This window comes from Dreissena polymorpha, chromosome 13 (genome assembly GCF_020536995.1).
Source record: "Dreissena polymorpha isolate Duluth1 chromosome 13, UMN_Dpol_1.0, whole genome shotgun sequence".
Lineage (NCBI taxonomy): Eukaryota > Metazoa > Mollusca > Bivalvia > Myida > Dreissenidae > Dreissena > Dreissena polymorpha.
Window position 1 is genome coordinate 42,060,962 of NC_068367.1, and position 27,395 is coordinate 42,088,356.

A 27,395-nucleotide genomic window follows, 5' to 3' on the forward strand; every position below is an offset into this window, starting at 1 on the left:
GTAAACTCTATTTGCCAGAACAAGAGAATACTAATTAGATGCAGAGTTCAGCGAAATAACACTAGCTGGTGATTTTAAGAAACAATAGCTACCGGTAGTTAGTGTCGTGATTTTTAATGTATGTGTATCATTTTTGTTGTTATAACAATATTAAGCTCATAAATCGCCCCATTGGTGCAAACAGGTACCATCTGCATTCTAATTGCAATGTCACATAGTACCTTTTTGCACCAAGGGGGATGCAATATGTAGAAAAAAAGGAAACGCAGTTATCACTACGACATCACAAGGTATTCTCTGAGCAAAGTACACGTACTACCGGCACTAAATACTCGCCGCGACTGAGGAAAACAAGCGCCTTACGCGAAGTCGTTTTCAGAGATAAAATTCGTTTGATTATATAATATATTATATAATAATTTATGTGTGGCATACAGTTGGTATTATCGAGGGGAATGCGCAGGAACTTGGTTCTTGGGAGAGCCAACGTGGTCAACTTATCAGCTGCCTCCTTGTTGTCCTCGAATGATATAACTGCAACGGCAGAAATATGAGCAATAACAACAGGGATCATCATCATCATCATCATTATAATCATCATAGTTATAATCATCATCATCATCAGCATCATCATCATCATCATCATCATCATCATCATCATCATCATCATCATCATCATCATCATCATCATCATCATCATCATCATCATCATCATCATCATCATCATCATCATCATCATCATCATCATCATCATCATCATCGTCATTCTCCTCCTCATTCTCCTCCTCATTCTCCTCCTCATTCTCTTTCTCCTCCTCCAGTAGCAGCAATATCATCAGTAGTTTCAACATGGTCTTCTTCTTCAATATTATTATAATCATCATTTTTATTGCGTCATCATCATATGTATCCTGATCGTCATATTTAATTCTGACTTCCAGTTCTACGTCATCAATATCATCAACATAATCAGCATTCCCGCCATTACGACTAGTAGTTTAGAAGTGCATGGGTTCTATTCCATTCAGTCTGTAAAATCAATATTTGCTATGCAATATTTCGCAATAGTTCTCTTGGAATGTAATAACTTATTCGAGTACTTATATCAAAACGTCAAACTGAACGATATATTACCGGATTGCGTCGCCGTTGATCGCATGGTGTACGTTGGAACGCTAGGTCCGAGGCACGTGAGCATATAAAACTCGCCATCCGGCTTGGTTGAGAAGCTCGCGGAGACCCAGTCGCACGTGTCCGGGTCCGTGCACGAGACGCACGTGGGCTTCAAGAAATTCACGTCTCCTTCACGAGTGGAAGTCCTAAGAAAAACGCGCGCAAGATTGAGTCCACTCAACGTTAGCATGTTTATTAAATGTTAAGACACTTATATAGCTCGTCAACATACGTTTTACATAAGAGCCATATAACATGCAGTTCGCGTTTAAGCCTAATCTTGGAGAGTTGTATGTATATGTACCTCTAAAAATAATTGAGCGAAAACGCAATAATTACAATGGCTTTCGGATATCAACGATTTGAGTTTTTTAGGCGACACGAAATTCGAACTAATTTTCCTGTTACATGATTGTTTTATAGTCAGTATAAATGTGGGTTTAAGCGGGGAGGGGGCACTATTGCAGAATGAATAGTATACTAGTACATAGCATATACAAAGTCGAACAGCTTTACCATCGTTTCTGTATTATTGATTTGATACCGGCAACAATGGATTTCGCATTTGAGCTTTCAATTATTTGTGTGATTTTTATTGAAAAAAAAACATGTCTATGATTAATAAATATCATTTATATCAATTTATTTTGTATACATCAATGTCTGTCATTCTTACTTGTAGACGTGCCTCGATGTAGGATCGCCAGCCCTATATGCGAGATAATATCTGAAAAATAAATTGTATTATCATTGCCACATGCCATTTTATTCATTAAACACGGACATATTAAACTCAAAAACGAAATACACAGCAAAGCTGTCAATATTGTTTTTGAATAAGGAAAATAACATAATTTTTACAGAGTTATCTGAAAAGATACATTATTCTTAGAACCATCACAACCACAGACATATAAACAAAGCGTTACCAGTGAAGGTTCCCTGTCTTAATAAAGTATGATATAGCAACTGATTGTGACGTAATCACGGATATACAACTTAACCACCATTTTAGAATATAACAGTTACAATTACAGAACATGCGTCTCAATTATTTCTTCCCATGATCTCTGGTTTATATCCTCAAAGCTTTACATTGACCATTCCAGCTAGGACACAGTCATAAAAACACGTAGATTTCAATTATTGTATAAAATGATTAGTGATTCCTGGGTTGCATACATTTTCCTTTTGATAAAGTTAATATAATATTTAATATTCCAGTTTGGAACACACTAAAATGCTTGAACGTTTTTTATACCTACATTAAGGCAGTTTTGGGGTCATATTTCTCTATTTCGATGACGTCATATTGACCGGAAGTTATAAACGTCCTCTTTCCCAGGTTATCGCTTTTTATCTTAAAACAAAAAAAGACGACACAGTAAGTTGTTTCTGTAAGAAAATAAAAAAAGACAGAAAATCGCACTTAAAACTGACTTCATATTATCCTGAAATATATAGCTTAAAATACATGCTTTGTTGCCAAGTATGCATGAAGACTTCTTCACATACACTTACACCGATATGCGATATTATTTTGAAATACAAATAAAAAACGCATCGAAAAAAAAGAACCATTACAATATAAAAGCAAAAAAGAAGATGAGCTGTCCAAACACGCTGAACGTCACTTGCATTAATAGTCATTTCGGTAATTCACCCTATATTATGGCCTACAAAAATGTTTGAAGTTTTCTATACGTAAACAGTTGCATTGGATAATTAAACTGAAAACTAAAATTAATACATACATTATTACAAGAAATTCCACCAAGCGAACAAACTAGATTTCGAACTATTTACACATTTTTTGAAGAAAGGTTTGCAGTCAAGCTTCATACACAAACATTACAGCATTATACCCTCATCCAAACTCAAGTAAGCAAAGGAAACCTTTCTTGTAGGTAACACTTACACCACAAGCGCCCCCCCCCCCCCCCCCCTTTAATCTGCATGTGACCTACCTGCACACAACATCGCAGGAAAATGCCACTGGCCCAAAATGCGATCCTGCACTAGATCATTCCATTTAACCCAGTTATGCCTAGTGGACTTTCCCATCCTTCTAAATTGGATCAAGTTATTTCCAAAATTAGGGATGTCTGGTATATTTATTTCTATTTTTAGAATATATCTTACAGAAATTTCTTTAAGCAAACAGCGCAGACCCAGAGGAGACGCCGCACTATGCGGCGTCTCATCTGGGTCTACGCTGTTTGCAATGTCCTTTTTTCAGGACGCTAGGCATAAATGGGTTAAACATGAAATTTAATAAAAACACTTGCATTAACATTAGCTACAAAACAAGGCACGATTATGACCTTTTAACAAATTTCGCCTTCTTATAAAACATTGTATGCGACCTTTCTGGCATATACTTAAAAATAATCAAATAAGTTTTAACTATGAGTAACAATCGACATAATGCTTTGGCTGGGTCTTACTTTACTGAGAACAAAATCAGTGTGCATGTGCATTAAATTTCAGCTATTCAAAATCAACAACATACAGTTGCATTGGTCTTTTTGTAATATTTGTTTTTGTGTAAGTGTTTAGTAAAGTCGTAAAACTATTCGCTGCTTACATTTACACTGTTTCCGGCGTCAACCAGGGCCACGTGCCGGAAATAACCAGCCTCGCCCTCCCGCAATGGCAGCACCGTGAAGTACCCGCTGCCGTCTTCTTTGAATACGATCGCAGACGGCTGAAACGTTATCAAATTAATTGTAACTATTGTCGTCAGTTCTAAAATATTCCAGATTTAAAGAATTACACGTTTAAAGCTTCGTATCTGTTCAATATTTAGTGAGACTCTTTGCATTTGCGGATAATTGGTAGCACACTATTTTGCTTGCTGTTATTTGTAAAAGAGTGAATGTAAAATAATATGAAACCATCAAATATAAAATACCGGTAGAGCATCTTAATCGATGATTTTCGGTATAAATGTAGCTTGATTAAAGACAGTCACATAATTTTTGTAAAACCTGTCTGGACAACTTACGGTTTCGCACCATCCGGAAGGGGCTAGATATCGGTAGTTCTGAAAAAGCCAGATCGAAAAAATGAACAAGTTTAACATCAGACCCCACTAACAAAATCAATTAAAGCGGCTTACGAAACAATATGCAATCATAATAAACGTCATTTTGCGAAATTTTATGCCCGTCAAAGTTATTGTAAAAGTGTCAAGTTAATGTGCACTCATTTTGTATTCGATACTTTCAAACTGTGACCTTTAGTTCTGATAATGTTAGAGCTTTCATCGATTATCATAATCTTCATAATATTGAACATTAGTGAAAAAAACGGCGTTCGTACAGCATTTGTCCATTGATAGACGTTGTTCTGTCATAATTAAGAGCATCACCGGAATAGATAAAATAAATATTTTAACCCTGCATTTTCTGTATATTTGTATACCAAATTATCGTTGTTTATCTACAAAAATATCAGTTGGAAATGAACATTTGTGAATGGAACAAAGTAAATTACCTCCTTATATGTATACTACATTTTTGTATATGTATACTAAATGAAAACTGCAAATACATCGGATCATGATTTTATAGAACCACTGTTCGCAAACTCGCATTGTTTCGACCAAATTAACAAATCTCTGCCGTCGCTTTGATAATGCAACTCAGTATACCATTCTGAATGCTCAACGCATAACGACTAAGCGAGTCGCGCTCTAAGAAAACTGGGCATAATGCAAGTGCGTAAAGTGTCGTCCCAGATTAGCCTGTGCAGTCCACACAGGCTTATCAGGGACGACACATTTTCCGCCTCAATTGGATTTTTGCTAAGAAGAGACTTCATTTTAACGAAAAATGTCATAAAAGCGGAAAGTGCCGCCCCTGATTAGCTTGTGCGGACTGCACAGGCTAATCTGGAACAACACTTTACGTGCATGCATTATGTCCAGTTTTCTCAGAACACGACTTAAACAATGAGGTATATTTTCAAAATAATTCGGCTTAATCTGGTATACCAATCAATCGAATATTATTCCTTGAGTACCAAACCTCATAGCAGGAGCCGTTCTGCGCATGACAGATCGTATAGAGCGTCATGTTCTGGAATCTGTTCATCCACGTGATCAGCACGCGCTCACTATCCGCCCACGTGACCGTCGTGAAGTAGTGGTCGCTGCGAAGATGATGGAAAGAAATGAATATAGCATACACAACAAATCGACGTAAAACTTTTTTTTAAGAGTGCCCCCATAAAATATTCTTAAATTTGGTTCTATTAGATATGTCCACCTTAAGAAATGGTCGACAGAAAAGAAAGTCTGGATAGAAATAAATAAAAAAACACAACCGTAATATTGCCAAATGGTCTTAACTGATTTAATTGCTTATTAAGATATAATTTGTAAATTGATGTGTTCTAACAGGTAAACGTACACTTAAACAAAATACCGTAGAGTATTTGAACACGTACATTACTATGAACACAGGACTGAACTATGGAGCTTATTTAAAAAGTTTTTTATTGGTTAAGCACGGATAAATCAATTAAAGGGATCTTTTCACGCTTTGGTAAATTGACAAAATTGAAAAAAGTTGTTTCAGATTCGCAAATTTTCATTTTAGTTATGATATTTGTGAGGAAACAGTAATACTGAACATTTACCATGGTCTAATATAGCCATTATATGCATCTTTTGACGATTTTAAAACCTAAAAATTATAAAGCGTTGCAACGCGAAACGATTGAATAATTTGGAGAGTTCTGTTTTTGTCGTTAAATTTTGTGAAACTACGAAGATTGCTTATATAAGGTATAAAATACGTCCAGTATGTGTACTCGGCGGAATAGCTCAGTAGGCTAAAGCGTTTTTACGTCAGGACTCTGGCAGGACTCCAGGGGTCACTGGTTCGAAACCTGGTCCGGGCAATGTTCTTTTCCTTTTTTAAATGTTATTCTTGATTTTTTAATGGAGCTTTTACGATCCAATGTTTACATTTATCGATATAAAGCATTTAATGAATAAGTTGAAAAATGCCAAAATATGTGAAAAGGCCCCTTTAAGATAAAACATATTACGCGTTACAAAATCAAGAGTTCACCTTAACAGAAACATCAGCCATTTCACATACTTACATATTTTTTAAGTCCTCTGGCGGTTCTATGTTGATCGTTTTGTTCGAATGCGTGTGGAATACATGCAGAGAGAACACAGGGTTGGTTGTACCCGCCTAAAAACAATAGTGCCAACTATTACTCAACTAGACTGCCGCTGCTTTTCAGAGATAGACCTAAAGCTTTACCAGCTATTTAATGGCAATATAAATTTTCATCAAAAGTAAGGAATAAGTCTATAGTCAGATATATTTAGCCGTTTTGTTTACATTAGCTCCCGATCACTGGACCGACCGGAAGTTGCTGTTTACATGCAGCTCCTTATTATCATTGTTGATAAGCATATTTGGTAATACTTGCTTTGAAATACAAATTAACCCATTTTATTTGGGTTTTGATAAATATTCATTGATTAATAAATGTATACATAAATTATAAGTATTATAATGTAATCGTAATATTGTATGCATTTACATATAATGCAATCTTATTGCATTAACTTTAGCTTGGTTTTCTTTAGTGCATTATAGTTCAAATAACAACAACAAACAATACTTAGCTATTTAAAAATTGTAAGTTGTAACTATGATTTTTACTTTATTAAAAATATTTCGGACTCATCCATACTTTATCAACTTTAATAAATCAAACGAAAGGAAAGCATTTTACAGTTGGCAATCATGATGAGGAATTTTCAACCATAATTATTTTGAGTCTTAAATCAAAACTGACATTAAGTTCACAAAAATTTTCGAATAAACAACTGAATGAGCCAATAAAACAAGAGCAATAAAACATTACATTTTTAAGATGAAAAACCATGGACGATAAATGTTGAAGGAGTTAACCGTAGATGGACATTGGAAGACTTCATTCAAAGAATTAGCGTGAATATTATCTCGAGATTGACGTTAAGTGCCCCTCCAAATGTTTAAAGCTCCAGACAACAAGCATGTATTACATTAAATGAAGTTGAATTGTCAAGCACATGTCTGCAATGTTTCAACTATACAAATTACAATGATATCATGTGAGTAAACACACACACAAACACGACATAATGATGGTATTTGTTTAAAAGGGAGATGTTTCTGAATACTTTTAAACATATATAGTATGAGTATAAAAAGTTAGACGACTATGATCAACATTCGTTAAAAGACTTAAAGGGACTGTCAACCACGACGACGAAGAAAAGAAAAGTTGTAAAATACCGTATTTATTTACAATTATTAGTTTATATTGATAAAAATATCACGACATGTATATTACATTACTTGAAAAAAGTTCATAATTTCAGTATATTAGGTAATAAAATATATAGTATGAGTATAAAAAGTTAAACGACAATGATCAACATTCGTTAAAAGACTTAAAGGGACTATCAACCACGACGACGAAGAAAAGAAAAGTTGTAAAATACCGTATTTATTTACAATTATTAGTTTATATTGATAAAAATATCACGACATGTATATTACATTACTTGAAAAAAGTTCATAATTTCAGTATATTCGGTAATAAAATTTCGCGATGTGAAATCGAAAGTAAATCGCGAAAATAGGTGACAAAACGATATACACACTATAAATAACGCAAGTTGGTTGATCATTTTATATATAAAATATATACAATTCACTACGCATGCACAATTTGCACTCCTGGGTTTACCACGTGACGATGATGATCAATCTACTGACGTTATTTATAGTTAACTGGTAGTTACCTTGTAGACATACCCAGTAAAATTTATTACCGAATATACTGAAAATATGAAAACGTAACAACTTTTTTAAAGTCTTATAACATACCAGTCGTGATATTTTAATCAATATGAACTAATAATTGTAAAAAAATACGGTATTTTACAACTTTTATTTTCTTCGTCGTCGTGGTTGACAGTCCCTTTACCACACCATTGTATTTTTCAATGTTTATAACCGGTGTTGATTCAAAATTAAAAAAAATAAATACAAAAAATCACTGACCCGAATGTGTTGAATGCATTTCGATGTTTTCTGGTTCGTGTATTGTATAGAATGTATTATTTAAAGTTGTACGGTCGTATTGTGGAATGTTTCTCAATCCATCCCTTACAGCAATGTGTGTTTTTATGAACAGACTTATGTCAGTAAAGAGCAAGAATTTATTGAAGAACGTTCCCACCTTGGGATAAAGGAGTTTCTTGTCCGTCACATATTGGTCTGTCATGGACCCGTAATAGGTGAGGTGGTAGTTCCTGACCAGCGTGTCGTTGAACGAGGCAAACAGGAAGTAGCTACCAGTGGGCGACCACCAGAGGGCGTGGTCTTCAGAGAGGATCTCCTCTGTAGATAGTATACAGCTTCTATTTGAGTCTCGTTCGGAGAAAACTGGGCATAATGCATGCGCGTAAAGAATCGTCCCAGAATCGCCTGTGCAGTCCGCATAAGCTAATCAGGGACGATACTTTCTGCCTAAATTGGATTTTTGCTAAGAAGAGTCTTCATTGAAACGAAAAATGTCATAAAAGCGGAAAGTGTCGTCTCTGATTTGCACAGGCTAATCTGGGACGACACTTTACGCACATGCATTATGCCCAGTTTTCTCAGAACACGACTCGTTTGATGTAAGGGCCGCGCTCTGGGAAAACCGGGCTTAATACATGAGCGTAGAGTGTCGTCATAGATTAACCTGTGCAGTCAGAACAGGCGAATCAGGGCGACAATTTTGTGTTTTTATGCAATTTGGTTGTTTAAAAGAAGTCTATTGTGATCAAAAATCTAGTTTATGCGGAAAGTATCGCCCCTGTGCAATCCACACAGGCTAACCTGGGACGATATTTTACGAACATGCATTTAGTTCAGTTTTCTCGGAGCGAGGTTTATACATTTATTGAGATATTAGCAATAGTCTTGCGAGATACGTGTTCGTTTCGTGTGGCACACATATCCTGGTGCAGGCAGCAAGTCTTTTTTAGAAAACCCGATTCTGTGTAAGCAAAATCAAATTGCATTTAGAACGCTTATGATTTTAAAGCGGCAATTAAGCAGTATGGAATTCTAAAAATTCCACATGTTTTCTTATTCCTTATTCGGTTAAAAAATATGAACATTTCACATTCGTTGTAAAAGCTAAACAAACATGATACAAGTTCTTCAAGATATACATAGTACATGCAAATCTTATAAAAATCAATACCAAACCGACTGTAATTTTAATTATAAAATGTATTAATGAATAATGAATTATGAACTAGATCCCTATTTCTTATGCAAATAAAGTGGCTCGTTGTTACAGTACATTAAAAATAAAAAAGATGTTGAACATGTAAAATAAGCGTTAGTAAAAGCAACTCGAATAAATCTAGGTTAGGTATTATGATAAATGCTCGCATTCCTTCTTCGCGTTTGAGATGGGATATCGTGTTCAAACAGATCTGGCATTCTCTACTTTGAATATTTACTTCGCATGTGTCTTTTCAGGTTTTGGTGAATTGACAACATTAAAAAAGTTGTTTCAGATTCGCAAATTTTTATTTTAGTTATGATATTTAGGAGGAAATAGTAATACTGAACATTTACCATGCGCACAACTAGCCATTATATGCATCTTTTGACGATTTAAAAACCTGAACATTATAAAGCGTTGCAACGCGAACGATTGAATAATTTGGAGAGTTCTGTTGTCGTCGTTATATTTTGTGAAACTACGATGATGGCTTATATAAAGTATACAATACATCCCTCATTGTATGAGCACGGATGGCCGAGTGGTCTAATGGGAGACTTTTACTCCAGGACTCCAGGGGTCATTGGTTCGAGCCTGTTGAGGTTACTTTGTTTTTTTTTTATATTGTATTCTCGATTTCATACTGGAGCTTTTTAGATCCAATGTTTTCATTTATCAATATACAGCATTTAATGAAAAACTTCAATACATGCCAAAATATGTGAAAAGGTCCCTTAAATATAAACTCAGTCAGGCACACCGTTGACATACGTGTCTTAGATAAATTGCCGCTATCCGCCAAACATCGCAACATCTTATGCAAAACGCATCTCTTCTCTTAAGCACTTTGCCTTCAAAGACTCAATCCGGCACACATTTTACAAATGGTTCTATGATAATAAGCCCATATATGACACGTCGCAACATCTGATGTCAAATGACATCTCTGAACACAGACCCTTCACCTTCATATACCCAGTCCGGAACACCGTTGAAAATCTGGTCCATGACCCCTGTGTCAGTGACCCGGAACGCGTCCACGTCCTGCAGGTTCATGCTCCGACGGTAGTAGACGTCGTTGTTCTGTACGAATACCTGTAACACAAGGCGGCGTGATTTTATTGTATGGGCCGCGTTCTGAGAAAACTGGGCTTAATGCATGTGCGTAAAGTGTCGTCCGAGATTAGCCTGTTCAGTCCGCACAGGCTTATCAGGGACGATACTTTGAGCCTAAACTTGATTTTCGGTAAGAAAAGACTTCCTTGAAACGGAGAATACCATAAAAGCGGAAAGTGTCCCAGATTGGCCTATGCGAACTGCACAGGCTAATCTTGGATGACACTTTACGCACATGCATAAAGCCCAGTTTTCTGAGAACAAGGCTCATATAATTCCAGATAGTGAAATAACGAAAAGGTATCAGCGAAAAACAATTGTTTCACTTAATTTTGGTTTCCAATTAAACGAAATGAAGACTTCTGACAATATTGTCGCCATTTCGACAGAGAAGTACCTCGACGAAAACAAAAACAACAACATTATTTTACTTAATAAACTTACGTATATTAAGCATTTCTTTTACCCGTACGATTCGATAAAAAATGTATGTACAACGAGAATTGATAACATATATGTACAACATTTTACAAATCAATATATTTTTAAGATGTGTGGAAAAAAGGTGTGTGAAATTTGTGAATATTTTGCTGGTCGTACACTCAGCTGATTCAAATAATCGCATATCCCATAACGCATTTAACCAATCTGCAGTATTTTTCGTGGAACTTATTCTATCCCTTATTTTTTAATAATGGATTGGTGAGTACGGGCGATAGCAACACATGCGAAAGTTGAGAAAGACAAACTATTTTTCAGGACATGAAGTCCGATCACTTTTAAAATTTACCGGACCTCAAGTGACTTTACCGGACCTTGTTTTTCTTTAACTAAACAATGGAAAATATTTTATAGAGTTAAATGTTATCATTACAAACTTGCAATTATTAGTATTATCTCACTTGAAGTTTGTTATGTCACCAGCAAATATAGCAAGTTCGTTTTTTTAAACATATTCTTTGTTTTGTTATATTTTTTATATCAAAAACAATGTTTCATATATTGATTGTAGGACAAGAGGACCAACAGTGTCGAGCATTATACAGGACCACAGCAAATTGTATCGGAAATGCCCGAGGTCCGACGTCGTTCGCATGCTAGCAGATACTAGGGTATCACAGAGTGCTCGATAAAATGAATGACACATATGCACACGTGCAGACGGACGAATGCTTACCAAACCGTCATATGTGGGTGACCAAGACACGTACTGGAACTCTGTGCCGTTTGGTCCCTGAAGTGAGCTCTCATTTCTGAAACGGTGCGTACGCCAATGTTATTCAAACAGTGTTGATAATATTATTCAAAACATATAAGAGTAAGAACACACAGTAACTGGAGAGTGATGAACCGAACCGTTTGAAGATACAAGGGACACTTTATCAGGCGCCGAAAATCAGTAGTTATTTTTAAAATGACATTTATTATATGTAAAGAATGGACACTTATAGGAACTGCCGTATTACGCATGCGTACTATCAAGAACCATACTGTAGTGTAGCAACATTCTCATTCATATAGTACACTTGTGTAGGCGTTAGTTCGAACCCCGTTGGAGGTATTATACAATTTTTAAGGTATGTGCTGGCATTCCACATTTTATTTTATCGTATAGATCTTATTAACTAATATATTTGCAGTTGGTTAATATCTGTATTTAAAGATGAACTATGAAATGTCTTAAAACATATAATAATTTACGGAGAAATACATCCCCCTTTAATGTGTTCCTTTAAATAATCATTATCTTACCTATTATGAAGGTTAACGACTTTATATTTTGCCCGCGTTGAGTGTCTGTAAATCTGAGAAATGGAAGGAAATTATTTGACAATTCCAGAGAAAAATCCATCAATGAAAACGTTTAATATCATGAGAAAATTTTGTAAAAATGTAGTGCGTTTTTTCTTTGTTAACAATTTACTTGACACCACAGATTATGCTTTAAATGCACACATGGAATTTGACTGTTAATTGTTAGCTAATCAAAATACTTACAATTACAAAAATATTCCCCTATATATATGTGTGTAATACTGGGATCAACGCATGTGCGTAAAGGGACGTCTCTGATTATCATGTGCAGTGTGAATAGGCTTATCGTTAACCACAAATTTCATCTAAATTGGGTTTTCGTTTATAATAGACTTATTTGAAGCAATTAAATCAATAACTGCGGACAGTGCAGTCCCGTATTAGCCTGTATAAACTGCACAGGCTTATAAAGGGCGACACCACTTTACCCACATGCATTGAGTCCGTTTACCGATAATGTGTCTCACAATAGCAAGTGACATGACAAAGGTTTCTTACCGCTTGAACATCATACGCCAGCAGCACATAGTTTTCATCCGGAGATATCATATACGTGGAGGTATCCAGTTCTTTCTAAAAGAAAATTAATACTTATACGATTTAATCACATTATTCTTTTTTTTGAAATTCACACATACAAATGTCATGTGTAAACGTATAATATAATATGAGGCTATGAGACAATTGTATGTGTTCTTAAAATGTTCTACTACATAATCTTATGATGTACACGGATCTTCATCAGTATTGTGAAGTGAGTTTGATTGAAGCTATAACAATTATAACCAGATATCGTCGGAGAAAACACATATTTTTAAATACTATCGTACACGCCAAAATCATGGGCCATACACGAACATTTACTTTTAAAATATTTATAATTAAACGTACAGTCCGAATTTTCATAATGGAAGACAGGTGTTGAGCCGGATACGAAATACCCCCCCCCCCCCCTCACCCAACAGACACACACACACACATTAAAAGACATACGGAAAGGGTTTATAACTATATGCTCCTTCCCATAATCAAAGCGATATTGTTCACGATGTGTGATAGTTAGTGTTTAAATTTCGCCTGTGTTTGTGTTAATGTAGTTGTGGGTGTAGTTGTACACAGTTGTGTAATCTGAAAAGACGCACGCCTTACTTACGTTCGGATAACTAAATAGTATTGATTGCATTTCAATAGAATACAGCTTTGCTGTCTTCGAAGAAAAAAAAACAGCTGAAACTTAACAATTGTTTTCTCTAATCTTTTACTTGCTGGCATGATTTATTGTGTTATTGTGATTATAATCAAGTACTACCATGTTGCAAATCATTTGTTTACTTACAAACGTCGAGTTGCCCATGATTGCTGCAGAAGAGTTTGTTGAGCAGTTGTAACGTATTACGGCGCCGTCATCATTTCTGTAGTAAATGGCGTCGGAGTCTCGAAAATAACAACATGTACAAATCAACAACTATTACATAGCAAGAGTGTCGAACAGCCAAGCGGACAGACCAAGGCAAAACCCATAGTTCTAACACATGGATAACCGGTAAGCACTCATGCACTAGGTCATACTTCATACGAGTCTTCATTTTAAAGAAATTAGCGATAAGTTTGAAAACTCAACACTCTTCATGCTGACCATGCTTGTTTTGCGAATAAGACCTATTGATTCATCTTTATTAAATCGGGCATTTTAGCTCAGTTTTTAGAGGAATGGAGTACAAATCCGAGGATAGGGGTTGCGATTTCCGACCCGGCCGCATACATTGTGTATGTTATGGTCATTCAATTGTTTATACGGCAATTCTCACCATCCCTCTGATTTAAATATGGCAATTTTCAGTTAACGGCATAATTATGCTCACTAAGTTATATTAAACCAGATTACCCCGGAAACGTGCGTGTTGGTAACTGACCGCTGCGATTTTAATGAACTATTGTTGGATACGGAGAACACAGGGTGCAGAATCACGTGACTTTTTGGACTTCAACCTTTTAACTTTTACGAATTGAAACGACGGTAAGTGGTGCCTTATTTAAAATAACTTTTTAAAACAAGCTTTCTTAAGAATTTTTTAAGAATTTCAACTAGTGCATAAAATACAGATTTTTTATGCTGCTTATGGCAATGTGAAAAACGTCAGAATTACTTTATTTGATAAGCATGTGTTCTTGTTAAAAAAAATGTCTTTTATGCAATTGAGATTTTTTCAAATGTATTTCAATAACTTGAGATAGTTGCAAAAATAAAATTCTTAACGGCGTGATTACATTCTGTCCAGCCCGTGTGTAAACCCCTGAAAACCCCATTGATTCTGCACCCTGAAACCCCCAACTTAAAATATCTTTTAATAACGGACGTTCCATGAGAGTGTATTTTATTGTGACTTGCATAACCTGCTTTAGGCACACTTAGGCTTGGTTGAACTTTACCGATACGCAGTTCGTTACCACTAGTGAGTGCGAATGCAGGCAACATTTTTAGCAGGTAGGCGTTTCGTTGCAAAGGATTTTACTTACCAATCATTTAAAAAACAACAACGAGATACCAGACAATAACACGCTAGTGTACACGCTATCATCCGTGCCTACGATTGTGGCAGTAGGCAGTCGCTGAGCCGGTGTCAATTCATTATAATCAAGAAGTGGACACTTTTCTCAATTTTTACAACAAATTCCGCCGAAATCGCACAATAAATTAAAATTGCGCAATCGAAAATCAAAACCATCGGAACTCCCGAAGACGTTTCTTAAATCGTCGTAAACAGAAGACATTACCATTATTTATTTATATGTTTAGGATCATTCTGCTTTTCATTAAATGTAACCAATCAAATGCGAGATTTTATCACTTGATAGCAATTAATTAGATACGTAGTATATCGTCATCAAAATATAGTTTTATGCATAAAACAGAAATGAGAGTGAGTAGGCTTGTTTTCATATCGTTTTAGGTTAATAAAGTCGTTATCAAACGAAGTTTTTAATCCTACTTTTTCACGGAGGTTTCAAATGGGGTTATTTTTCCACTTTATAGCCGATATAATCATTTTTGTCGCGCTGCTGCACGACCTTGTATATAAGACGCCGAAGTCGCGCTCTTCGGAACGCAGCAACGCTTTCACATTTTTTTTTCTTTTCCGGTAAGTTCAATCGTCCCCACAATTATTTCATGCGATTTTATATGACATAAGACGTATCCTGGAATGAACTTTTATGCTGACGTATTTATACTCTCTTTTAAATCATAAAACATTTATTTAAATAAATTTAAAATTGACTTCCATTGTTGATACATTTTGCCAGCGTTGTGTGTTTCGAGGGATTAGTGTTGTCTCACAACTTCAGGCGCAATACGATATTCATTTTTTAATTTTTTAAAATGTGACAGAAAGATATGTTAATGTTTGCCACAAAACTGTAGCCGCTGAACAAGGATCTTCGAGATTATTTAAATGCATGTGCAAATCACAATATAAAACAAAATCCGATAGGTTAATGATAATTTACAATCATCTCCATTGTCGACCACACCATTGTCGTTTTATTGCGGTACCGATTACGGATCATTTCTATACATCTGTCGTTGTGTAAACATCCTTGTTTCACCACAGTAAGTCATAAATTAGCATATGTTAAACAATCTCGAACATAAATTTGTCTACATCGTAAATTTTCTACCTCATAACTGTTGAACACACAACTTTGACAAATAAATTTATGTTTTGTTGTAACGTTACATACATTGCGGCCCCATGGTTTAAGGTCACAGAATACTAAATTGTTTCCCTAATTCATTGTAAAAGCGACAACATTAATCGAAAATAACTGCAACATTGTGCACATAGAGACCTCCGTAATCATATCTTTTCTTAAAGGCCATTCTAAGATGAATCGAGTTATGCACTAAAAAAGGTAAGCCATGTTGTTGACACAAATCAAAATCGGCTGTTGTTTTTAACTTTTTTTCGGCCGTTTCCTAGTGGAATGTAACCTTTTTCAGTGCAATGTTTTCCCATATAATATAAGTTTATCATATTTCAGGGATTTAGAAGTGAAACTTATTCATGCCCTACCACTTCTTCAAAAGATGAAACCAGAACAATTGCTTTAGGTTTAAAACGTGCCGTCGAGTCAACTATGAATTTTTTTTTAGAGAGATCAGACCTAAATGAAACGATTATTTAGTATACTGTGAACTATATGATACTGCGAAATTAAATTGGTCGTTTCCTTTACTTATCGCGACCTCCAATGCAATTGTAATAGTATGCGTAATTTAGTTAATTTGTATCGCGTACTAATACCATTGACCAATTTAGCACTACATTTTGTGTACTTTCATCGCGAACTGATACCATTAACCTATTTAGCACTACCTTTTGTGTACTTTCATCGCGGAATGATACCATCAACCTATTTAGCAATACATTTTTTTACTTTCATCGCGGACTGATACCATTGACCAATTTAGCACTACATTTTGTGTAAATCTATGAGTTCTAAGTTTCTTACTGATCCAAGAAAAATTCTTAAAGCTATTAGTTACGAACATGTCAGCGTCGCAAACTTGTCGTATAATGGCTTCGATATGACTTTTTAAATCATGTACTTTACGGCTAAAAGATTAATGACAAATTATAAACAATAACAGATATACAAAACCGTTGATTGGCCTTTTAGGTGGCGACAGTCAAAGTTATTTTCCATATAAAGGAATGCCGTCACACATTCTTTTGTTCGTATTAGCAACACTTCTTTTACACGTACTTAAAGTAAAATATGGATACTTTAAAATAAATTGGTGATACCGTTTAAGGTCATTTGAGGTATTCAGAAAAATATGTTAGGTATACTTTTAACATTTATTCTACATTTAAGAGTAATGAAATATAATATTTCGTATAAATCATTTTACACATCTTGCATATCTCACGGTTTTAAAACACATTTCTTCGGTAGTGTATTATTAAAATTTAACCTTTATCTAAAAGCGTTGTCTGGTGCGAATTTACCATACGTGATATAAAACATGAGCTCAAGAATTTTGTTTTAAACGTGTGCTCAATGACATCCGAAATTCTGCGGACATCGTAGTGTAAAAATGCATTAATTTCAATAGTGCTACGATATGTTTGGATATTATATATTTGGAAATGGTCGGAAAATATGTATGTATACCTTAATTGAAGATCAGGTCATGTGAAACCGAATACACATATATCCATTATTTGCATCGATAATGACTTTTATGTTTGTACTTTGAGTACATTTTGTTTCGGCAAGTTGACGTTTGCACGTTACACAAACGATGTGTTATTAGGAAACAACCAGTTAAAATACATATGAGCCTCGGGCTGTGAAATATTGGCTTAATACATGTGCATGGAGTGTCGACACAGATAAGCCTATGCAGTCAGCACAGGATAATCAGGGATGACACTTTCCGCTTGTGTAATACATTTCGTGTACACGAATTATCTCCTTAGCGAAAATTCCTTATAGGCGAAAAATGTCGTCCCTGATCAGCCTTTGCGGTCTGGCATAGCCTTTTCGGACGACTGGGACGACACTTGACGCACACGCATTAAACCCCTTTTTCTCGAGTGGGTCTTTTATAAATAAAAGATAGTCCATCTGTCACATATTTCTATTACAATTTATTATTCAACCAGTGTCAATTTCGCAGAAGCTCTGAAAGTGTCTTACCTGTTACCCATTTGAAAGAAAAGCTTTTTGGTGCAAATTTTTTCTTTATGAAGTCTTCGAATGTAAACTTTGGTTTCGGCGGTTCATCGCTTTTTCCTGTATTAGAACACACACAAACACTCAAAAACACATGATTATAGCTGAAAATATCGAAATAGTTATCGTGTAATCATACACATATCATAATGCAGATGTTCGTCCATTATGTCGTTGCGTTCATTATATGAGTCGCGTTCTGAGAAAACTGGGCATAATGCATGTGCGTAAAGTGTCGTCCCAGAATAGCCTGTGCAGTCCGCCTAAATTGGATTTGTTTACTTAAGAAGAGACCTAATTTTAACAGAAAATATCATACAAGCGGTAAGTGTCGTCACTGATTAGCCTCTGCGGACTGCACAGGCTAATCTAGGACGACACTTTACGCACATGCATTATGCCAAGTTTTCTCAGAACGCGACTCATATTGCTGTCGACCTTTCTGTTAACTATCTAGAGGAATAATTTAAGATAGTCTCCGGTGTTGTTTGGCGACCACTCTTCATGGATATGATATTTACAACATTTATGATCATATCAAGGGCAAACAAACTGTATTCAGGTAAAGCGATCAAACACTAACATTATGCCTGGACCATGAGAAATATTTGCATTTTCATTACATATATTTGTGTTAAATTTAGCTTTTCTCACAAGTAAAAAGTCTTTTTTATATCGTATAAATAATTGTATTAAGGCATTCAAGGTGGTACAATTAAGTTACTGACATAAGTTTAGATATTCATTATGTTGTATGGTACTTTCTGGCACTAGGCATGTGAGTTATGCAATGCATTTCTTATATCTCCGATATTCAGATATTCCCCACATGTGAAACTAGAATGAGTATTAGAAAGAGACTAGTATAATACATGCGTTTTGTGTCAGACCTAGCAAACAGTGTATTGAACACAAAATGTAATGTATATGCTTCACGTATATCACGGCAAGATGCCGTATTCAAAATCGTCCATTATTTGGTCAATCCTCGCAGTAGGTCTGGTTATTGTGTCTAGTTATCGCGTCATATCTAGCGACTGACAAAAGTTCTAGGCATCGTATACAAATTGGTATGATAATGATATCAATTATATTAAACAATCTGTTCAAACGCGATAAAATTAAAAAATACAATAAATTATATCGTCCAATGGACACATGTATTAAATTGCCCAATGGAAGTCTTAATGAACCTTTTGATCAACAAAGATTACTAAGGGAGACTAACTACGTGTTATACTGTTATCACTCACTCGGAGTTTGGAGATTTCCTTCGTGTTATGCTGTTATCAATCACTCGGAGTAGGGACACTAATTACCTGTAATGCTGTTATCAATCACTCGGATGGGGGACACTATCTACGTGTTATGCTGTTAGCACTAACTTGGAGTGAGGAGACTAACTCAGCGTTATGCTGTTATCACTCACTCGGAGTGGGGAGATAAACTACGTGTTATGTGGTTATCACTTACTCGGGGTGGAGAGACTAACTACGTGTTATGTTGTTATCACTCACTTGGAGTGGGAAGACTAATTAATTGTTAAGCTGTTATCACTCACTTGACATGGGAACATTAACTACCTGTTATGTTTGTATCACTCACTTGGAGTTAGGAGGATGACTGTGGTGATGATCAGGGCACACACGATGATGATAACAACCAGAGCAATCACTATGCCCTTCCAATTTCTCTTCTGCACGGTGTGACCTACAAGCTCCTGAAATGATAAATTAGGGTGTCAACTTTGCACATACGTTTAAATGATCAATTTTGTCTAATTTTTCTTCGCCGCAACTAAGCAATTATAATCACTTTTAAAATATGCTCAAAGCAGAAATATTTCAATAATAAAACACTTAATACTTTCACTTTCTAAATATTTCGGCCACAGACCTTCTTCTTGACAAAATATTTACTAAAATAGTGAATGTATCAAGTGTTAATAATTTCCTCCCTCTGGAGATCCAATATATAGAGCTTTCAATAATTGTTTTTGAAGAACATCAGCATGATACAAATGATACCACAAACTAAACGTGTTTGTAAATGTTCTTAATGCGGGTCCAGGAATGAACTACCAAACATCGGAATAAGGTAAAAAATAGTTGTTAGCTTCCACGTTACCGACCGACTGTAATCTTTGGTTCTGACCCTAAACTTTGTTCAACATTTTTTGCCACATTCTATCATTTGCCAACATTAACTTTTACATTTAAAGAACGAAACAAAATGATTTCGGATGTGTTATTACCTTATATCATTACTCGAGTGAGAACTAAACTGTGTATTATCAACAAAAGTTGACGTAAACAAGTTTGTCCAATCTACCTGCCCTATTTATGGAGATGCTATTGGAAAAAAACACAACGTTTGTTTCTAGCCTAACAGTGCTTTGATTAAACAATTAAACGAAATCTCCAAAACATTTAACTGTAGTAGCAGCTAGTAAGCCGTAGTAAACCCTGATTACCGAAATGTAGTTTCATACACAAATGATTAATGGTCAACAGGTTAAACTACTACTAAGCGCACAACAAAAGTGGGTCAATTGTAATCCGTTGCACACCTTAGAGCGTAAGAGCATATTTGTTCTGAGAATCTGCTGTGATATTTAAAGAATCATAATCGAGTTATTACTTGGACAAATGTTCTGAGAAAGGTTTATAAAGATTGGACAAGTAATGAGACTTCAAGCATGTTTTCACCAAAGACAGATAATGAAAATGGCCCATTCTCTAGCGGAAATGCTTTGTAATGGACGTACATCCTTTTTAATAGAATAATCATACGAACAGATGTGCTGAGAGAAAATTTGACAAAACACACTCGGGTGTGCACAAGCTCTTGCTGTTTTCATAAGAAAACGGCTCGCCACTGTTACGGACACGTGTTAACATTTTTTTATAACATACCGGGCATATTGAAATCGGCCAAACGCACTATTAGAACCAAAACTGAGGCATTTTTCTGACGACTAAGGATAACATCTATTTAGTGAGTGTCAAGTTGACATTTCTATTAGTTGTATACCTATTTAAATTAAGATATTAACATACACAAACGGCGTGTATAAATAAAATGGCTAAGTTGAAACATGCACATCACAGATGCAGATTTTGTGAGCGTGGTGCCATGTTTTATGTAAAGTGATAGTCATAATGACATAAAGTATTATAATAAAGTACATAGAAGGTTTAATGTTTATAGCATGTTGTTATATTAAAGACATTAATAGTGCCCGATTGCTTATGGTTTATCATAAGTTGATTTGTATCCTGTGTTTGCGTTGTTTTTGTAGATATTCGAAAGCACTTAATATGAATATACACTTGTCATACTTAAGCTAAACATGAGTTCAATTTATCATATTTAACATTTTACAGTATCTACATTAGAATGAAAAGGTAATATAATGTACATATTTTTGTTACACGGTGTAAAATTAAGGCCCATGCAAGATAGGAATGTGGTTATTCTGACCTGTAAAGGGTTAGAGTATGATTATGTATGGCGATAGTTTACTATAATTTGTAAAACACGTTGTATGCACATACTATGCTATCACGATATTATGTTATCTGTAAGCGAGTCCCTTTAAAGGGATCTTTTCACGCTTTGGTAAATTGACAAAATTGAAAAAAGTTGTTTCAGATTCGTAAGTTTTCGTTTTAGTTATGATATTTGTGAGGAAACAGTAAAACTGAACATTAACCATGCTCTAATATAGCCATTATATGCATCTTTCGACGATTTTAAAACCTAAAAATTATAAAGCGTTGCAACGCGAAACGATTGAATAATTTGGAGAGTTCTGTTTTTGTCGTTAAATTTTGTGAAACTACGAAGATTACTTATATAAGGTATAAAATACGTCACGAGTGTGTATTCGGCGGAATAGCTCAGTAGGCTAAAGCGTTTTTACTTCAGGACTCTGGCAGGACCCCAGGGGTCACTGGTTCGAAACCTACTCCGGGCAATGTTCTTTTCCTTTTTTTAATTTTTTTCTTGATTTTTTACTGGAGCTTTTACGATCCAATGTTTACATTTATCAATATAAAGCATTTAATGAATAAGTTAAAAAAATGCCAAAATCTGTGAAAAGGCCCCTTTAACGGCACGTTAAATTTAAACGAGAACGCGCGAAGAGTAATATGCATTTTTTATCTGCACTTTTTAACTTTATATTTAAGCGGAACTATGTCAGTAAAGATAAACATAAAGTAATCTCCAGTGCTCTATAATTTTTATGCTGATAAGTGATATAGTAAAGGTTGATTGCATTGGACCAATGGCATTTAAATGTATCATAAAATATAATCGTTGTATCTAATAGCCCTATTGCGTGCAAACAATTAGTGATGTGTACATGTGTAAAATAAAAAAAAGCCGTTGTGATGTGAGACCTAAATGATAATTAAGCATCTTCTGGACGGAGTTTGTTTATATTTAACCCATTTAAGCATTACGACTAGAAAAAAAGGCATTGGCAAACAGCGCAGACCCAAATGAGACGCCGCGCGGCGTCTCATCAGGGTCTGCGCTGTTTGCTGAAGGGAATTTCTGTAACAAAATATTCTTTATATAGAAATAAATATACTAGACATCCCTAATTTTGGAAATAAATTGATCCCATTTAGAAGTATGGGAGAGTTCACAAGGCATAAATGGGTTAAACAAGCAAGACATTTAGCTCTTCAGCACTTGCAAATAACCATACCTCCTGTTCCTCGATAACTTTCATTTCAAAGATGCTTATTTACATTACACAACCACAATCCGGATGTTTTCCTTTCGTATTTGTGAAATCCCAACACGTATTAAGCAAGCGATTTTACGTCATGCAAGTTTAACTTAAAACATTCTTAATTGTAAAGTGTTATTTACTTAAGCAGGAAGTAAACTCGTAAACAGGATAAGTTTAATTGAGTGGAACGCTCGACACACGCGATATCACACTCATCAACCTTTAGTGTGTCACCAACGATACTCAGTCAAATTAACCACAATTAAGAGATAAGGCATGCTCGTATAAATGCTCTAGTCACCGATAATACAATATATTGAAGCGAAATACTGCGTATGACCTGTTTATGTCAAATACAACGACTCACCCAAAATTGTTCTTGTCAAAAACACTAAGTTTTATTGCAATGCAGTGAAGAAGAAATGGAGTAAAGGGACCATCCTATAAAGCCAAACATAACATGTCATTTGTGTCTACTAACAACTCCCAAAACACTCTTTTTACTTTCAACATATGCAATTCCATGAAATTCTCTGAATCTCGCCGATAAGGCATATTGCATAAGATGGTTTGCTACAAAAAGCAGTCCATTGCAATGTCGCTTTAATCCACGATGCAGGCGTACTCATTGAGAACGATAGTCGTTGACTAATGCGATCTATAAAACACTTGACTGTACTGACAACAAAGCGAAATTAATAGTGTACTATACAAAACGCTGTAGATAATGCGATGTGTTTTGTGTTTGTATGCCGCTTCCAAGTATTTTTCAATTTGCCATTTGTTGATGCCTATACTATAGTTTGCCATCAGTACGAGGACTATTATAATTGTCATCGCACCGATAATACACTTTATTTAATGCTGGTTAATGATCCTCATACTAACAATTTAGTTCTACTGATAATGAACTTAATGTACTGATTCCCGTGCTAACAGTGCTCTTAATTCGATGTTCTCTGACTGGCAATGCACATTATGTAACGAATCTAGTACTGGTAATGTACGTTTAATTATAGTTCAAGTTCTAATAATGCTCTCCATGCATTGGTCTTCTTCTTATAATGCACTTTATTTATTAGCACAAAGTCACACAGTTTCATTCAATTATATAAGGATCCCTTCAGTTTCGACATGATTTTAATTAAGATAACGGAACACGTTCATTTCAACTTCATTTTTCTTTTCAAGCACACGTAACACAACATCATTTACATATTCAATTACGTTTGATTTAGCTTTACTGTCGAGTATAACGTTTGTGCAATAATAGGAGCCAAGAACTGTTTGATACTTAAATAACACATGTGTGTTATGATTGAGTTGTGTATCCTTTTAATAGAACATGTCATCATTTGTGATATGTGTGATAATCTGAAAATATGTATATACCCATTCATTAAAGGAAATAATTTTAAACACAAGTCAACGCTGATGGCTTGCAAGTCCATAATTGTCTGTTATCATTTGCAATTTTAAATAAAGCAGTTTAACAATAAAATCATTTACTTTCATTGCTTAAGACATTTACATAAAGGAAGGAATATATTGACTTAATGAGTATTACAAAACATATAATACATATTATATCATAAGGAAAGAAACATACATCACTATTTACATTTCCTTGGCTTCGTTCCTGCGAGTTTTCTCCATTAACTGCATTGCTAAATTTCACATCTTTTTCAGTTCCCATCCTTCAGTACACTTTGAGGTATATACTTTATTATACGTTTATTTATAACACAATTTGTTCCTATAAGAAACATACACAAACAGAATGACTTGTTGGTCGTAGATTTTTGCTATTAGTTTATTACACGTCCTATGATTTTACCTGCTTTTTAAATAAATGAAAAAATTCGATTTGATTCTATACGCAAACGCATCTATATACAAATGCTTCAGCTAAGATTATGCTTAAAACAAATATTTCGAATTATGAGAATCATAACAAATAAACTTCTTTCGATTTTGAATAAGCGATGTATATAAAAATACAAAGATAAATCAACCCACATCTAACATCCGTTAAGTGAAAATCAAAACCAAGATAATGCAATACTTGCACAGAATGAAACCGAAATGAACACTTGATTTATCACTGTTTTGAACAAATAACTATCCTTCACGCAGACGTCGGATTACACGTGCACTTCAAGAAAAATGTTAGATCCTTCGTTTAGATGCGTAGCGACCTATGTCCTACTTGTGCCTGGCAGCTGTTGTTCGTTTTATAGTTGGTACAGTTAGTATGCCCGCGTGCTAAATGCCTCTCTCTCCAGGATGAGAGTTGATTTATGATTACATCGGTATTAAAGCGACTCGATAACTTTTTTATATAATGTGTTCCAAGTTCAATTAAACAAAACTGCATTAACCATTAGCTGTTGATCTCAAATGACTACCGGAGGAAACACAAACTCAATTGAAAAGCATATTTTCTCATTTATAATCGAACGCTAAGCAAAAAGTATGTATTCATCTTCTTAAAAAGCAAATAACAACGCCTTTACAGCGACCGTCTCTTAAACACTATTAACCGTTTTATGAATTCGTTTGTATAATTTATTTTAGTCTTTCAAAGCAAAACAAATAATATAAAATGAATTCTAAATATAATGTTGGTGGCTAGAATATCCTACATTAATTTGAAAATATAATCATTGCGAAAGCAAAGGCAGAGCAATTGTCGGATAAATGAAGAACATACTATAGCAAAATATACATGCACACATTTTACCGGATGCAGTTATGAAAACACTGCGCTTTATGAAAATGTCTATGCAATACGTGTGAAAGACCACATTAGACAGCATTGCCAATGGATTAATCAAAACAAGAAGGCTATATGAGCTTTAACGAAAATCACACTGCACATTTTAATATCTCTAATTAGGGAACGTTTGATTTCTTGGCTTGGGATCGGATTTCTTGCTAATTGTTTTTTGTTTACCGGATGCAAAAATGATATATATGACAGCTGGCCTAATTAAAAGGAACGACGATATCAAATGCAACGATGTAAATAAACATAAACACACGATTCTTGAAACGTCAGCAAAAGGTATAGAGTTAATAAAATTACCCTAATGTCTGTGCGTATACCGATTAACAGTTTATATGCCGAGATGCGTGCGAACGATCGTCTGGTTTGTTTACAAATGTTGTAAACACTATACGTCCAGCCCAATGGCGGATGTATATGTGCATACACACAAGACATTTTCGGTAAATATAAACAAAGTAAGAGTTTATGTTAAGTTAATAAGGTTGTATACATGTAACTCAAGTAGTACTATAAACATGTAATAATCAAAAGTAATGTCAATAACCATATTTTATGGTATATCACCTGTGTACAGAGCTGCTTGCGTCAAATAGAAAAGTACGAAACAGCCGGCGCCTACATGTATTTATCATATTGTGTCAAGTAATTGTGTGAGTGGAAGAAATTGTGTTATGTTTGATTCTAGTAGGATTAACATAGCTGCTACATCATTCCAAAATAACTGAAACATTTGATTTCATTGGACATATCATTATGCCAATGTTCCAATAATATTTGAATTGTTATGGTCAAGATTATTGCAATCATTATTCCCACGCTTTTTGAAAAGCGTTGGGATATTGTGGTTATTTCCGGCGTCTGTCCGTCTGTCTGTCCGTCTGTCCTGGCCACTATCTCCTCCTACACTATAAGCACTAGAACCTTGAAACTTACACACATGGTAGATATGAGCATATGTGCGACCCTGCACTATTTGGAATTTTGATCTGACCCCTGGGTCAAAAGTTATGGGGGTTGGGGTGGGGCCGGTTCAGAGATTTTCCTGCGAACGCGATTCGAAAAAGGGCTCATAACTACCGTGTCCCTTCAGATATTGCTTTCATATTTGATATGCATGTGTGTCTAGACAACACCTATCCATGCGCATACCCATTGTTTACACATGTGTCCTTTACCTTGAACTTTGGGTCAGTTTTAAGGTATCGAAATCTGCGACTGCGATTCGAAAAGGCTCATAACTACTGTGTCCCTTCAGATATTGCTTTCATATGTAGTATGCAAGTGTATCTAGAAAACACCTATCTATGCGCACACAATATTTTACCCCTATGACCTTGACCTTGAACTTGGGGTCAGTTTTCAGGTTTCGAAATCTGTGACCAAGATTCGAAAAATGCTCATTACTACTGTGTCCCTTAAGGTATTGCTTTCATATTTGGTATGGATGTGTATCTAGACAAGGCCTTTCCATGCGCATACAATTTTTAACCCCTGTGACCTTGAAGTTGGGGCAAGTTTTCAGGTTTTGAAATCTTCGACCGCGATTCGAAAAAGGCTCATAACTAGTGTTTCCCTTCAGATATTGCTTTCATAGTTGGTATGATTGTGTATCTAGACAACACCAATCCATGCGCACACAATGTTGTACCCATTCGGGCTTGAACTTGAACTTTGGTCAGTTTTCAGGTTTCGAAATCTGCGACCGCG

General features: G+C 35.2%; 1 protein-coding gene across 3 annotated transcripts in view; it reads right to left on the bottom strand.

The window, feature by feature from the left end:
- The window catches only part of LOC127856168 (dipeptidyl peptidase 4-like), a 33,370-nt gene extending 8,222 nt beyond the window's left edge, over positions 1 to 25,148 (bottom strand). Inside the window, exons 1-18 of one of the 3 annotated variants that reach the window (XM_052392220.1) lie at positions 24,917 to 25,148; positions 24,507 to 24,737; positions 19,756 to 19,870; positions 18,115 to 18,210; positions 13,745 to 13,842; positions 12,907 to 12,981; positions 12,346 to 12,398; positions 11,771 to 11,846; positions 10,443 to 10,572; positions 8,434 to 8,594; positions 6,289 to 6,383; positions 5,205 to 5,328; positions 4,181 to 4,219; positions 3,761 to 3,880; positions 2,439 to 2,533; positions 1,850 to 1,900; positions 1,135 to 1,319; positions 436 to 534 (exon numbers count right to left, since the gene is read on the bottom strand). In XM_052392220.1, coding sequence (XP_052248180.1) covers positions 436 to 534; positions 1,135 to 1,319; positions 1,850 to 1,900; positions 2,439 to 2,533; positions 3,761 to 3,880; positions 4,181 to 4,219; positions 5,205 to 5,328; positions 6,289 to 6,383; positions 8,434 to 8,594; positions 10,443 to 10,572; positions 11,771 to 11,846; positions 12,346 to 12,398; positions 12,907 to 12,981; positions 13,745 to 13,842; positions 18,115 to 18,210; positions 19,756 to 19,870; positions 24,507 to 24,593 — 1,699 coding nt within the window. In that variant the 5' untranslated portion in view covers positions 24,594 to 24,737; positions 24,917 to 25,148. Of the gene's footprint in view, positions 1 to 435; positions 535 to 1,134; positions 1,320 to 1,849; positions 1,901 to 2,438; positions 2,534 to 3,760; positions 3,881 to 4,180; positions 4,220 to 5,204; positions 5,329 to 6,288; positions 6,384 to 8,433; positions 8,595 to 10,442; positions 10,573 to 11,770; positions 11,847 to 12,345; positions 12,399 to 12,906; positions 12,982 to 13,744; positions 13,843 to 18,114; positions 18,211 to 19,755; positions 19,871 to 22,870; positions 23,044 to 24,506; positions 24,738 to 24,916 lie in introns of those variants that run through there. The other 2 variants (XM_052392221.1, XM_052392222.1) reach the window with 2 other exon arrangements.
- Between the last annotated feature and the right edge of the window lie 2,247 nt (positions 25,149 to 27,395).